Here is a 12503-nt window from a genome sequence, read left to right as displayed (position 1 = left end):
TGACTCTAGGGCGAGAGTTCCAGGTATGAGTACAGAAAGAATCAAGGTGAGGTGCCTGCTGGGTAGCTCATAGCTGTTTATGTTGGGAATGGAGGTGGTAGCAAAACTGTTAAGCTAAAAATAATAATTTACACTCTCTCCATCCCACAACATAAGATGTTTTTTGTAAGCTAAAATAGCTTTAAAAAGTCTTATATTATGAGACGGAGTGAGTATTTTCTTAAGCGCCTGCCCAAGTGCTTTATGTTGGACATGGCACGCCTGATTAACCTCACTTGAATAGCACTCTTAAATTTGCCTAAAAGATAGAGAACAAATGTGGAAAGTTGGTATCGTTCCTTGCAACGAGGTGTTTCCTTTAAACTCTGCTAAAAGTTCAAACCCTTTCCAAAGTGAATTTATATGAAATAAATATTGAGCCTGCTCCTGTAATCTCGTGCCCTCCTCTGCTTATGAAAGAACACAAGGCAAAACAGAAGTGGATGGCAGTGGGTCACCCCCACTATTTGACTAGCTTTGGAACATCTCTTTGGCACCCAGCGCCAGTTGAGCAAGTGGCGCAAGGTGATATGATAGCATGCCTGCCGACGCGCTGAGACGAAAGCTTATTATTTGCCAGCAATTTCAAACAAACAAAAAGAAAGCTTATTGCCTCCTTCGATTGTACCGGAGAATTACCGGGAGATCGGGGCAAAGGACGGGCACATGGGTGCCGTGGCAAGAACACCTCACACAATGGTTTTTGATGAGGTGGAGTTGAAAAGATACTTTCTCCATTCTAAAATATAGTACGCCCACGCTTTCCGAAGTCAAACTTTGACCATATATTTAACGAACGAGATCGACTGCGTCAGGAGAAAAAAATTACATAATTAAAAACTTCTTTCGAATACGCGTTCACTGATATAACTTTTGCTCCCGCCGCAATCGGTCTTGATAGTTAAATTTACGATCAAAGTTGAAGCACGGAGATAAAGAAATCATTACATTGTGGAATGGAGGGAGTACACCTTTGTTCTTTGCTGTGTCAGAAGATGTATGATGTATCTCGTGGAGTATACATGCCAAGATCGCACATGGGCTCCACCGCCAAGAATGTGTGTATATATTGCATGGGCGCACACGACCAATGTAAGAGAGATTCGTAACGTACGCATGGACTTAATTTGCACACAGTACGTCGACCTCCAAGCTAAGTAAAGCTCTAAACAATATACTACTCGTTTCTAATGCAAGAAAAAGAATAGAATTCAAGCAATGTGAACAGTACGGACATGAGACGGCAGCAGGTCGACTGCATTGCATGCATCCTGAACCGTCCGTACGTGCTGTCGCCTAAACAAAGCCACGTACCACCCGTCCAATCGGAGCTGTGAGCAGTGAGCCCACGTGAAACCGCGCGCTGGCTCCCATAGATTTGCGCTTTGCGAGGGAGGAGAACAATTTTGGACAAGACGACGAGTAGCGTCGGACGGAGGGCTAGCGAGGAGGACTGGAGGAGTATCTTGGAACAGGATAGGACGTGGCTGCCGGCCGGGTCACGGAGCCGCATGGATCCAACTTCACACTTGCCCCACCAGGATCACGGACGGCTAGCTACCTCCCTCCGCCCGACTTGATCCACCACACACACCACACCTGGTGCAAACCCAGCATGCACGTGTAGCCCTCGTCCTCTGATTTTATCGCTCTTGGGCAAATTACGAAATCCATATAAATTGTCGCTGATTTAGTACAACTGTGGGCTAAATCATTGACAACTGATATGAATTGGAGAGACCGAGAGAGTATGTATATACGCGTGTGTAGTCGCAGGAGGGAAGGGACAACCGATACAACCAAAGAGGAGGATATCGGAATTACAGTGAAGACGATAGTTAGCGTACGAAAATCGGTCGACGGCTGTAGCCACTGACCGAATGGGATACATGGCTGGCTGCGATTTCTGTCGTAGGGATAGGGAAGTCGGCCGCAAAATATCGGCCATGTAGCACCGCGAGTGGTGGCTAGTCGGTCTCGTGCGTGGCCCCAGCGGCACGCGTAGCACAGTGCAGAGTGCAGAGGACTGTGGGCCGGCTGGCCATGCATGCAGGCATGTACTAGATGTAGGAGTACGGAGTGTACCTAGGTAGCAAAGCTCCACCAGCCACACGGTCCGGACGTACGTACGTACGTACGCGCTGATGCAGCATTGCATGCTGCGGTGATTCAAAGGACGCGACAATTTTCTTTGGACTGCAATAGCCAGCTAGATGGCACTCGCGGCTGGCATTTTAGGTATTCTGGGATGGCATTTTGCTCAAAAGCATGGCATTTCATTTATTTTAGTGTTTGTTTCACTCAAAAACTGCCACACCGTCAGATCTTGATCCTGTTGCTATGAGGGATGTTCGCTGGAGATTTCCTCGGACGACAGATAGCATTTCCGTTTTCCTTAAGCTCAGTCGGCCAGAGATACTCAGCACTGTACTGTACATTCATCTGGGGCTCTTTGGGGGCTTCTAGCAAGATGACGCTCTCGTGCGTGCATGAAACATGAGGCCTCCATAAAAATGCGGATTGATTTCTCATGTCCAATCGGATATGCATGTGCAGATCCATCTCGAGTTCTCGACGCGAAACGTACGTACGTCGGAGTACAAAATACGTACTGTACTCCATCGTCTTCTATTCAACGGAGAACAACAACCTAGGAAGAGCCATACGTACTGTGCATATAGTCACGAGACGGCGATCATGTACTCAGGACGAAACCACCGGCAGTTGGCAACTCCTTTCAACATACTACTCATATATAGTACTCACTCCATTCCACAATATAGTGCTTCCTCTATCCACATGCTTTAACTTTGACCGTAAATTTAACTACCAAAACCGATTGCGGCGGGAGCAAAAATTATATCAGTGAATTCGTATTCGAAAGAAGTTTTCAATTATATAATTTTTTCTCCGTCCACAGTCGAAAAACGCCGGCGCACTATATTTTGAAATGGAGGGCCTAAAGCGGACTTTTTGAGCCCGGTTGCATTGGAAAATGTTTTTTAAACCCCTAAAAAATGGTGATTAAAAATTTCGAAAAGATTTGTTTTTTTTAGATGAATACACATGCATGTGGTTTAAGTACATGTTAAAATTTATCCAATAATACGTTGTAGTTGTATGTTACACAAAAAGAACAAAATTCCAGCCCCAAAATCAACAAAAAAATAATCCTATTTTTTTGCAAGTATTTGTCTTTTTGTGTCTCTCGCATGCAAGCACATATATTGATATAAATTTGCACAATTATAGTACACTACTACTGCAAGCACTTTTTTTTAGAATTTTTCAGGACATAAAGTTTCATTTTTTAACTTCTAAGAAAGGGGCTCAATGGCATTTCGTTTATTTTTATTTAAAAACTGCCATAGTCAGATCTTAATCCTGTGGCTACGAGGGATGTTCTCTGGGGATTTCCTCCTGGGGAACAGACGCCAGAAAGCATTTCCGTTTTCTTAAGCTCAGTCGGTCAGAGATACTCAGCACAGTACTGTACATTCATTTGGGGCTCCTTGGGGGCTAGCTAGATGACGCTCTCACGCGTGCATGAAAAATGAGGCTTCCATGAAAATGCGGATTGATTTGTCATGTCCAATCGGATGGAAGGATATAGCATGCATGTGCAGATCCATCTCGACGCGAAACGTACGTATGTACGTAGGAGTACAAAATACGTACTGTACTCCATTGTCTTCTATTCAACGGAGAACAACAACCTAGGAAGAGAGCACCATCGCCGTACATTAGTCACGAGACGGCGATCCTGTACCCAGGCCGAAATCACCGGCACTTGCAACTCCTTTCAACATACTACTCATATATAGTAGCTGTATCATTGCCTAAAGCGGACTTTTGGAGCACGGTTGCATTAGAAAACGTTTTTTAAACCCCTAAAAAATGGTGCTTAAAAATTTCGAAAAGATTTGATTATTTTACATGAATACACATGCACGTGGTCTAAGTGTATGTTAAATTTCATTCAATAGTATGTTGTATTGCACGCTAACCAAAGAAGACAAACTTCTGGCCCAAAAATCAACAAAAAATCCAAAATTTTTTCATGTATTTGTCCTTTTTGTGTCTTTCACATGCAAGCACGTATATTGATATAAATTTGCGCAATTATAGTACACTACTATACTACAGGTACACAAAATTTTGGAATTTTTCAGGCCGTAATTCTTTTTTGAGTTAATTCCATTTTTTACCCCTCGTTTCGTCCTTTTTGATAGGGATTACCCCATTTAAGCGAAATTCATCCATCTTACCCCATTTAACCAAAATATATGCCAGATTTTACCCCTCTTTAGATTTTTCCTCATTCTGTCGATTGATTCCCACATGATTTATAGGCATTTTTCTTTGTCTGTAGCCAGTTTTATTCACTTCCTCGACCGCACATCCGGTTCGGCTCCAAGCGGTGGAGATAAATACACTCGGACCTATCTTGATCTACTCCTCGTTTAGGAATTAGGACCCATCAAATTGATCAATTCCATCGACTCCTGCCCATGCTAGTTTAGCCATTTTGCGCGCGTGACCTGCTCGTGATCGAGTTTGAGCTGAGCCGCGTGCGCGCGCGTGTGTGACATACTCGGCGTCCTTCTCCTATTCTAGCGCTGCCGCCTCGCCACACTCGCAACTTATGGTAGCTGTTGCTTGGTCTGCCAGTTGCTGTAGGTGCAAGCTAGCTGTTGCTTGGTCTGTTGCCTGCGTGCTGCTGCTGGTTGGTCTGCTTCGTGTGCCATGTTTTTGTTTTGTGCTTCGCATTAGCCCCTACTCCATATTGTGCGTAGCGCTAGGTGCTACTACTTGCAAAGGCACTTGCAAATTGATGTACGCTATCAAATGTTTGAAATGAGATGCAATACAAGCAGACATTTGTTTTGGTTGACATAACATCTGCAAAGAACGCCCAATTCGTAGAGGGGGCTCGGGAGAGATGCAAAGCGGTTGATGTTCTAGTGGCAGCGGATGCGGTATAACAGGACAAGGAGGAGTAGCGATGGAGGAGGGAGACATGGAGCGAGATGGAGGAACGACATGGAAGGGGCCTGCGTGATGTAGAACCGAAGAAAGAACCGGGTGTGCAATCGAGCGGGGAAGAAACGGGCTGCAAAAAATAAAAGATTGACAGAATGTGCAAAAAAAAGGGTAAACTCTGGCACAAATTTAGTTAAATGGGGTAAGATGGATGACTTTTGCTTATATGGGGTAATCCTTGTCAAAAAGGACAAAAGAGGGGGTAAAAAATGGAATTAACTCTTCTTTTTTAACTTAAAAAGGGGCTCAATCTGCCGTGCTCCAAAGGCATTATTTGTATCATTGCCTATCTAGTTACCGTCTGATACTGTTTCCTGTTGGTTGCATTGACGTACTAACTTACATCTATTGTTTTATATTTAGTGATCGACAACCAAAGTTTTTCTTTTCATTCAAGATATGTCCTCTTCCTTGATCTTTCATCTTCTTCTTGTCTAGCAAGCCAGATTGGACTCAGTGATGGGAAGAACATTTTGAGCCGAGGTAGGGACTTCATGTAAAGGGCGCACACCCCTTCCAGCCGGAAGAGAGACGAGCTAAGAGCATGAAACTAAATGTCCCACGAAATTGCCGCTATAGCGGGGCTATAGCTGCTAGGGGGCCACCATTGCGAAATCCTACAGAAATGTAGCTAAACGCCCGAAATTGAGCAATAACCTATGAAAATAATCTCCTCTGACTGGAAAAGTGCTTGCTACATCAATGATTATCCTCAATAGCACCCACTATAGATGCCGAGAGAAGTTGTCACAAAATCATCCCACGATTTAAAACTTTGGTTAAGAGTTAGGGTTAGGGTTTTAGAAGTCTTGAAGATTTAGATGAAGCACCTTATTTGGCGGCATGGAGCCATGTGAACTGTGGAAGAACAAGATCAGACGGTGTCTAAGGAGTGGGTGTGGGTGCAGCGAGCGATGACGAGGAGGATGAAAATCCTTACAGGAGGCCGGATGTGCAAAAGCTTGTAAAAGAGAGGAAGAACCGTGTGGAAGCGCCGATACCTACATGAAGGAGAGCTCTGTGCTATGATTGAGACCAAGAAAAGCATTGGAGGCCGAACACAAAGAAGACAAGGTGGCAAGGTGGAACGAGGTCAAGTGCTTGGAGGACGAGAAGTGGAGGTCAAAGTTGGCGGCCAAAGAGAGGAAGGTGAAGAGAAGGAGGAGCATATGATTGCACTCGAGGAGGAAAGATTTGCAAAAGAGAAGAAGGCTGAAGAGAGGGCTACCATGTTCATGGACCCAAGCATGACGGATGCCGTGGCAAACACGTATTGGGATGAAGGCCGAAGAAATGGAGCTCACTCGTTTAGAGACCACAGTCCAATCGGAGGCCTCTTGTGGGGGTGATATGGTTGTGGTCGTGGGGGTGATGGTGGTGGTGTCCATGGAGGCTGTGGTGGCCGTGGGGATGATGGTGGTGGGGTGTTGATGATTTCTTTGGAGGTGATGACCACAAAAGTGCTTCACTTGGCGAGCATGAAACATGTCTTTGGTAGGGCTCGATCCACGCCATAGGACCATACTATGGTGTGGTGATTTTGGATCAAACTTGATCGACGTGGTGCCCTTTGGATGAACTACATGCATGCTTTAGTTTGAATTGCTCGATTAGATGAACCATATGCATGTTTACGGTTGATTTGTTTGTGTATATTCAAATTAAGTCATTCAAATGATTCATGAAATATCATGAAATTATTTGAAATGTACTCCCTCCATAAAGAAATATAAGAGCATTTAGATCATTAAAGTAGTGATCTAAACGCTTTTATATTTCTTTACCGAGGGAGTATGTGACATAGGCTAGAAGAATTGGTAAAAAGAAAAGAAATTAGAGGGTTAAATATAAGGGTTCTGCTACGTCTGGCCATCGTTTAGCTCCTCAAAGTACAAGTAGTTAAGATTAAATGGCATATAAGGAGTTCAAATATAAGAGACTGGCTTGAAAAGTTGAAATGCCCAAACTGTGCATGCAAAAATTTGACTGACGTGATTTTTTTTTCAGGCATCTTGACTAATTGATTAGGCACTCCTTAATTTAAAACAACCACACGACCTGGAAATAGAAAGTCTCATTTTCACGCGTGTTTTGTTATGATCTAAACGTTTTAATATTAGTTTACGGAGGGAGTATATGTATAACTAACATAATTTGCTCCCGCGCGGGATGGAGCTTCGAACAACACATGACAGTACACAGTAAGTCACTCCCCAGTCACCTACACGCACAGTATGAAAACTCTAGCCACCGTAGAGATCACGGGCCTCCAGTGCACGCTCCTCGCTCTATAAAGCCACACTACTCACAAACTCTAGAAGCACACATCAGTGCTCCACCTCGTTCGTGCTCCACACCAGAAGCTAGCTGCTAGGTAGCAGCCATGGCGGCGAGCAGGACGAAGCTCCGGTCACTCCTGCTGACCTTCTTCCTCCTCATCACCACCGCCATTGCGGCACCCACCCTCGCCTGCGATGAGTGCCACAAGCCCCCCAAGGCCCCAAAGCCTTCCCACCCGCCCAAGGCCAAGGCCCCCGCCCACCCGCCGAAGAGCCGCGTACCTTGCCCTCCGGTCTACGGCCCGCCCCATGGCCACGTACCTCGCCCGCCGGTCGTCGGCCCGCCCAAGGGCCACCTCCCTCGCACGCCGGTCGTCGGCCCGCCCAAGGGCAACGCCCCTCACACGCCGACGCCGGTCGTCGGCCCACCCAAGGGCCACGTCCCTCGCCCGCCGGTCTACAGCCCTCCCAAGGGGCCCATCACGCGTCCGCCGGTCACCGCTCCTCCCGTCGTCGTCGGCCCACCGGTCACCTACCCGCCCATCACCAACCCTCCGCCCAAGGGGCCCACCCCGCGCCCGCCGGTCACCACTCCGCCCGTCGTCGTCGGGCCGCCGGTCACATACCCCGCGCCACCGGTGATCGCCCCTCCGGTCACCACTCCCCCGTCGCCGCCGGCCACCACTCCCACTCCCTCGTCTCCGCCGGTCACCGCTCCCCCGTCGACGCCGGGGAACACTCCCCCGTCGTCGCCGGGGAACACTCCCCCGTCGTCGCCGGGGTGCGGCTGCGGTTCGCAGCCGCCAGCGCCAGCGCCGCCGGCGACGCAGACGTGCCCGGTGGACACGCTGAAGCTCGGGGCGTGCGTGGACCTGCTGGGCGGGCTGGTGCATATCGGCCTGGGCGACCCGGTGGTGAACCAGTGCTGCCCGCTGCTGGAGGGGCTGGTGGAGCTGGAGGCGGCGGTGTGCCTGTGCACCACCATCCGGCTCAAGCTCCTCAATATCAACCTCGCCCTGCCCCTCGCCCTCCAGCTCCTCCTCACCTGCGGCAAGACCCCGCCACCCGGCTTCACCTGCTCCATCTAGTCGACCTAACCTCGGCGAGTCAGTGTGCCACAGTGCCAGTGCACGTGGAGACGGATGGATGGATGGATCGACATGAGAGGATGTCGATGCATGGTCGTCGTCTAGCTAGTAGCTAGTAGCGAGCAAGAAGAGATCGATCGATCAGCTAAGAATGCATCGATGAGTGTTTGTTTTTCTTGTGATTTTTATTTTGTGTTTGGCTAGGCCTGCGTGTTGTGGTTTGATGCCAGAGGTGATAATCGATGTGTGCTGATTAATTAATTGGTCACAACTGATGACCAACTGGTTAAGCTAGCAAATAATAAGAAGAAAACAAGTAAACAGTAGTAGTAAGATTCCATGTCATGAATAATTCACAGAGCTGTTCCAGAGTGGCCAGTCGTGATTGGATTAGACATCGATCTTGACTAGGAGTATGTTGGTGCATGCAGGCATGACTGCGACAGTGCATGCACGGATTGTATCTATTTTCAATGTCGGTGGTAATTTGCAGTGGTACCAAGAGAATCTTGTGTGGTGGTAATTTGCTGTGGTACCAAAAGGATCGTATGTGAGATCATCTACGGCCGGGCTCCTCAATCGCCCGGGCGTAAAAATTCTTTTTGCGACCATTACGCACGCTTCAAACATGTGTTAAACACCGGGCTGACCGGCACCCTTACAGCCTAAATGTAGGGTATATATGAGGAGGCCCAGGCGCGACCTCCACGTCGAACCCAACACCACGACAACATCACAAATTGCGCCAAATCCATTTCCTGACCTACCGATTTCATTTGCTCTCTCCTCTCTTCTTCCTCCTCTACCCCAGACGTCTCGTAGCTCCGCTGCCAGCACCGACGCTGCAGTCCCCCCATCCGTGCTCACCGCCGCGGACATCGTCGCCGGCTCGGACGCCACAGTGGTACATCCGACAACTTTCGGGCTGCACCTTGCCCTTGATGTGTTCGAGACGGTGAGCTTCGATGTCCTAGGTGAAGGCCAAGAAACATGTTGATTGGTGCGGGTTGCGGCAATTGGGTGTGGGGTCGTCAGAGAAATCAGGTGTTCGATGAGGGCAAGGGAGGGTGGGGCGGCAAGGCGATCGCGAAAGCGCCGCCGAGTGGAGGTGGAGGAAGCAGGCAGTGAGCTGGCCTGTGGGGGATCAGGCTGCAGGAGGAAGACAGCTAGACGTTGAAGACAAATAGTGCACCCAGGATCGTGACTGTTGGACTGTGATCTAACGGTCTAAAAATTTGACTAACATAATTTTTCAGGCACCGCACTACACGGCAAGGAAATGAAAAGTCTCAATTCGCGTGTGTTTCGTTTGGATGTAATATAATTTGGCCCCGTGGGTGGTGATTGGTGAAGCTTCGAACAACACATCGCAGTCCACAGTAAGTCACTCAGTCACAGACGCACAATTTGAAAACCCTAGCCACCAACGAGATCACGGGCCTCCAATCCCATGCACCCAGCTCGCTCTATAAAACTACAGTACTCACAAACCCTAGAAGCACGCATCACTCCTCCTGTCCACCACCACGCTCGTCCACCACTACCACCAGCTGGCAGCCATGGCGGCGAGCACGAAGAAGCTCCGTCCGCTCCTGCTCACCCTCCTCCTGCTCCTCACCGCCGCCGTCGCGGCGCCCGCCATCGACTGCGACTGCGACAAGCCCAAGGCCCCCAAGCCCTCCCACCCGCCCAAGACCAAGCCCCCCACCAAGGACCCCAAGCCGGGACCCAAGGGCCCCACCTACCCGTCGCCGGCGCCCAAGGGCCACCTCCCGCGCCCGCCGGTCGTCGGCCCGCCGAAGGGCCACGTCCCTCGCCCGCCGGTCGTCGGCCCGCCGAAGGGCCACGTGCCCCGGCCGCCGGTCTACGGTCCGCCCAAGGGCCCCATCACGCGCCCGCCGGTCACCAAGCCACCTGTCGTCGTCGGCCCGCCGGTGACCCACCCCACGCCGCCGGTGAGCGCGCCTCCGGTCACATACCCAGCGCCACCGGTGACCACCCCTCCGGTCACCTACCCTGCGCCACCGGTGACCGCCCCTCCGGTCACATACCCTTCACCTCCAGTCACCGCTCCCCCGGTCACGTACCCGACGCCGCCAGTGAACACGCCATGCCCTCCGCCACCACCGGCGACGCCCGCGGCGCAAACGTGCCCGGTGGACTCGCTGAAGATCGGCGCGTGCGTGGACCTGCTGGGCGGGCTGGTGCACGTGGGGCTCGGCGACCCGGTGGTGAACAAGTGCTGCCCGCTGCTGGAGGGGCTTGTGGAGCTGGAGGCGGCGGTCTGCCTGTGCACCACCATCCGGCTCAAGCTGCTCAACATCAACCTCGTCCTGCCCCTCGCCCTCCAGCTCCTCCTCACCTGCGGCAAGACGCCTCCCACCGGCTACACCTGCTCCATCTAGTCGAGCTAAGCTCGGTGAGTCAGTGCACGTGGAGATGGTGGATCATGGATGGATCGACATGAGAGGATGTCGAACGTGGTCGTAGTACGTAGCGAGCAAGAAGAAGAGATTGATCGATCAGCTATGAAGGGATCGATGAGTGCGTGTTTGCTTTTCTTCATTTCTTGTGGTTTCCTTTATCTGTTTGGTTAGGTCTGCGTGCTCTGGTTTGATCGGTGCAAGAGGTGATAATCGGTGCGTGTACTGATTACTTAATTGTGTGGTCACAGCCAGTCCTGGTCACAGCTGATGGCCAATTGGTTAAGCTTGCAAACACCAGTAGTAACATTCCATGGCATGAATAATTCACAGAGCTGTTCAATCCAGAGTGACTAGTCGTTAGTGGATTGGACATCGATGGTGACTAGGAGTTTGTTGATGCATGCATGCATGACTGTGACAGTGCATGCACGGATTATCACTATTTCTTCTCAACGTCGGTGGTATACTACGTAATTTGCAGCGGTAGCAAGAGGATCTCGTGTGAGATCTGGTCACGTACGGACACGGACGGACGGCTGCGACATGCTCTGCGGCGGAGCGCAACGATAGGCGCAAAAGTGCGGGGAGAGCCTGTGTCCCTTTGGCGCCATGCCACCCGTGAAACCAGTAGTACGTACGAGCATGCATGTGCTGATGTGCATGCACCAGCAGGCCAGCTAGCGGCCGCTGCGTTATCTTACTGTGCGTGCGTTTTGTCCGGTGTGGCATGTGACTGGCTAGCTAGAGAGTGGATGGAGACTGGACTTGGTGCATGTCGTCTTCTGCATGGATGCGGCAGCTAGCTAGCTAGCTTGAGAGCACTACGTTTAATTCGAGTTTAACGTGCATGCAAGATGCAAGCAAGCAAGACTTTGTGGGGGTTCTTTCAGCAAGAAGGTGGCTCTCAATGGTCACTGACAAGTTTCTATAGGGAAACTCAGTGGCATGTCCATGTAATAAGGCTAGTCATAGTGCGGAGTAACTTAGATTAGTATGTTACTATCTTCATAGTGGGGAGTAACATGTATATGGTATCATACAAGTCATCATTTATTAACATGTAGACTCATTTTTTCTTGGTATATGTTATGTTACAGTAACACACTCCCTCCGTCCTAAAATTCTTGTCTTAAATTCGTTTAGATACGGATGTATCTAATACTAAAATGTGACTTGATACATCTGTATTTAGACAAATCTAAGACATGAATTTTGAGACGGAGGGAGTATTATGTTACTCCAACCATCTCTCTTCACATTAAATACATGCCATGTGAGCAAAATTTTCTTGGGATGTGTTATGTTACTTGTTAAGTTACTCCCACTATGATCAGCCTAAGTGAAACGATGAGCCGGGCTTTAATTTGCTCAAGGCTCGGCAGCTAGCTAGCTAGCAGGCGAAGCGCCGAGGTCAGTGTTTCGACTTTCGAGAGCCGATGCTGAGTGTGGGGAAACAGAAAATGGGGAGTAGCACGATTCGTCTGATATTTAGGGCGTGTTTGATTTGACGGATATGTTTGGGCCATTGTGGGTATCCCCTATCAACTCGCTAGGGATAGCCATTTTTTACGTTTGGTTGAGAGGATGAGAAGTAGTTAGGGATAGCCAATTTTATGTTTGGGTTGACA

The 12503-nt window shown here is 49.5% G+C and overlaps 2 protein-coding genes across 3 annotated transcripts; both read left to right on the top strand.

Annotated features, from left to right (window-relative positions):
* Window positions 1-7376: 7376 nt before the first annotated feature.
* On the top strand, window positions 7377-8801 carry LOC125522259 (uncharacterized). 2 transcript variants are annotated; one of them, XM_087533033.1, is made up of 2 exons: window positions 7377-7717; window positions 7757-8801. In XM_087533033.1, the coding sequence occupies exons 1-2, from the start codon at window positions 7466-7468 to the stop codon at window positions 8447-8449; spliced, it is 945 nt and encodes a 314-aa protein (XP_087389159.1). In that variant the 5' UTR covers window positions 7377-7465; the 3' UTR covers window positions 8450-8801. The 2 variants fall into 2 exon arrangements, with proteins under 2 accessions (XP_087389159.1, XP_048543292.1); XM_048687335.2 differs by having other exon boundaries at window positions 7377-8801.
* A 1122-nt stretch (window positions 8802-9923) lies between these two features.
* Window positions 9924-11219, top strand: LOC125522260 (uncharacterized). The gene has a single exon (XM_048687336.2). The coding sequence runs from the start codon at window positions 10009-10011 to the stop codon at window positions 10852-10854; it is 846 nt and encodes a 281-aa protein (XP_048543293.1). The 5' UTR covers window positions 9924-10008; the 3' UTR covers window positions 10855-11219.
* Window positions 11220-12503: the final 1284 nt, after the last annotated feature.

This window comes from Triticum urartu, chromosome 7A (genome assembly GCF_056163025.1).
Source record: "Triticum urartu cultivar PI428250 chromosome 7A, HENAU_Tu73, whole genome shotgun sequence".
Lineage (NCBI taxonomy): Eukaryota > Viridiplantae > Streptophyta > Magnoliopsida > Poales > Poaceae > Triticum > Triticum urartu.
This window is presented reverse-complemented; position numbering and strand designations above follow the sequence as displayed.

Excerpts from the sequence above, each read along its gene's own strand:
- LOC125522260 (XM_048687336.2), top strand. The coding sequence starts at position 10,009 with ATGGCGGCGAGCACGAAGAAGCTCCGTCCGCTCCTGCTCACCCTCCTC.
- LOC125522259 (XM_048687335.2), top strand. The coding sequence starts at position 7,466 with ATGGCGGCGAGCAGGACGAAGCTCCGGTCACTCCTGCTGACCTTCTTC.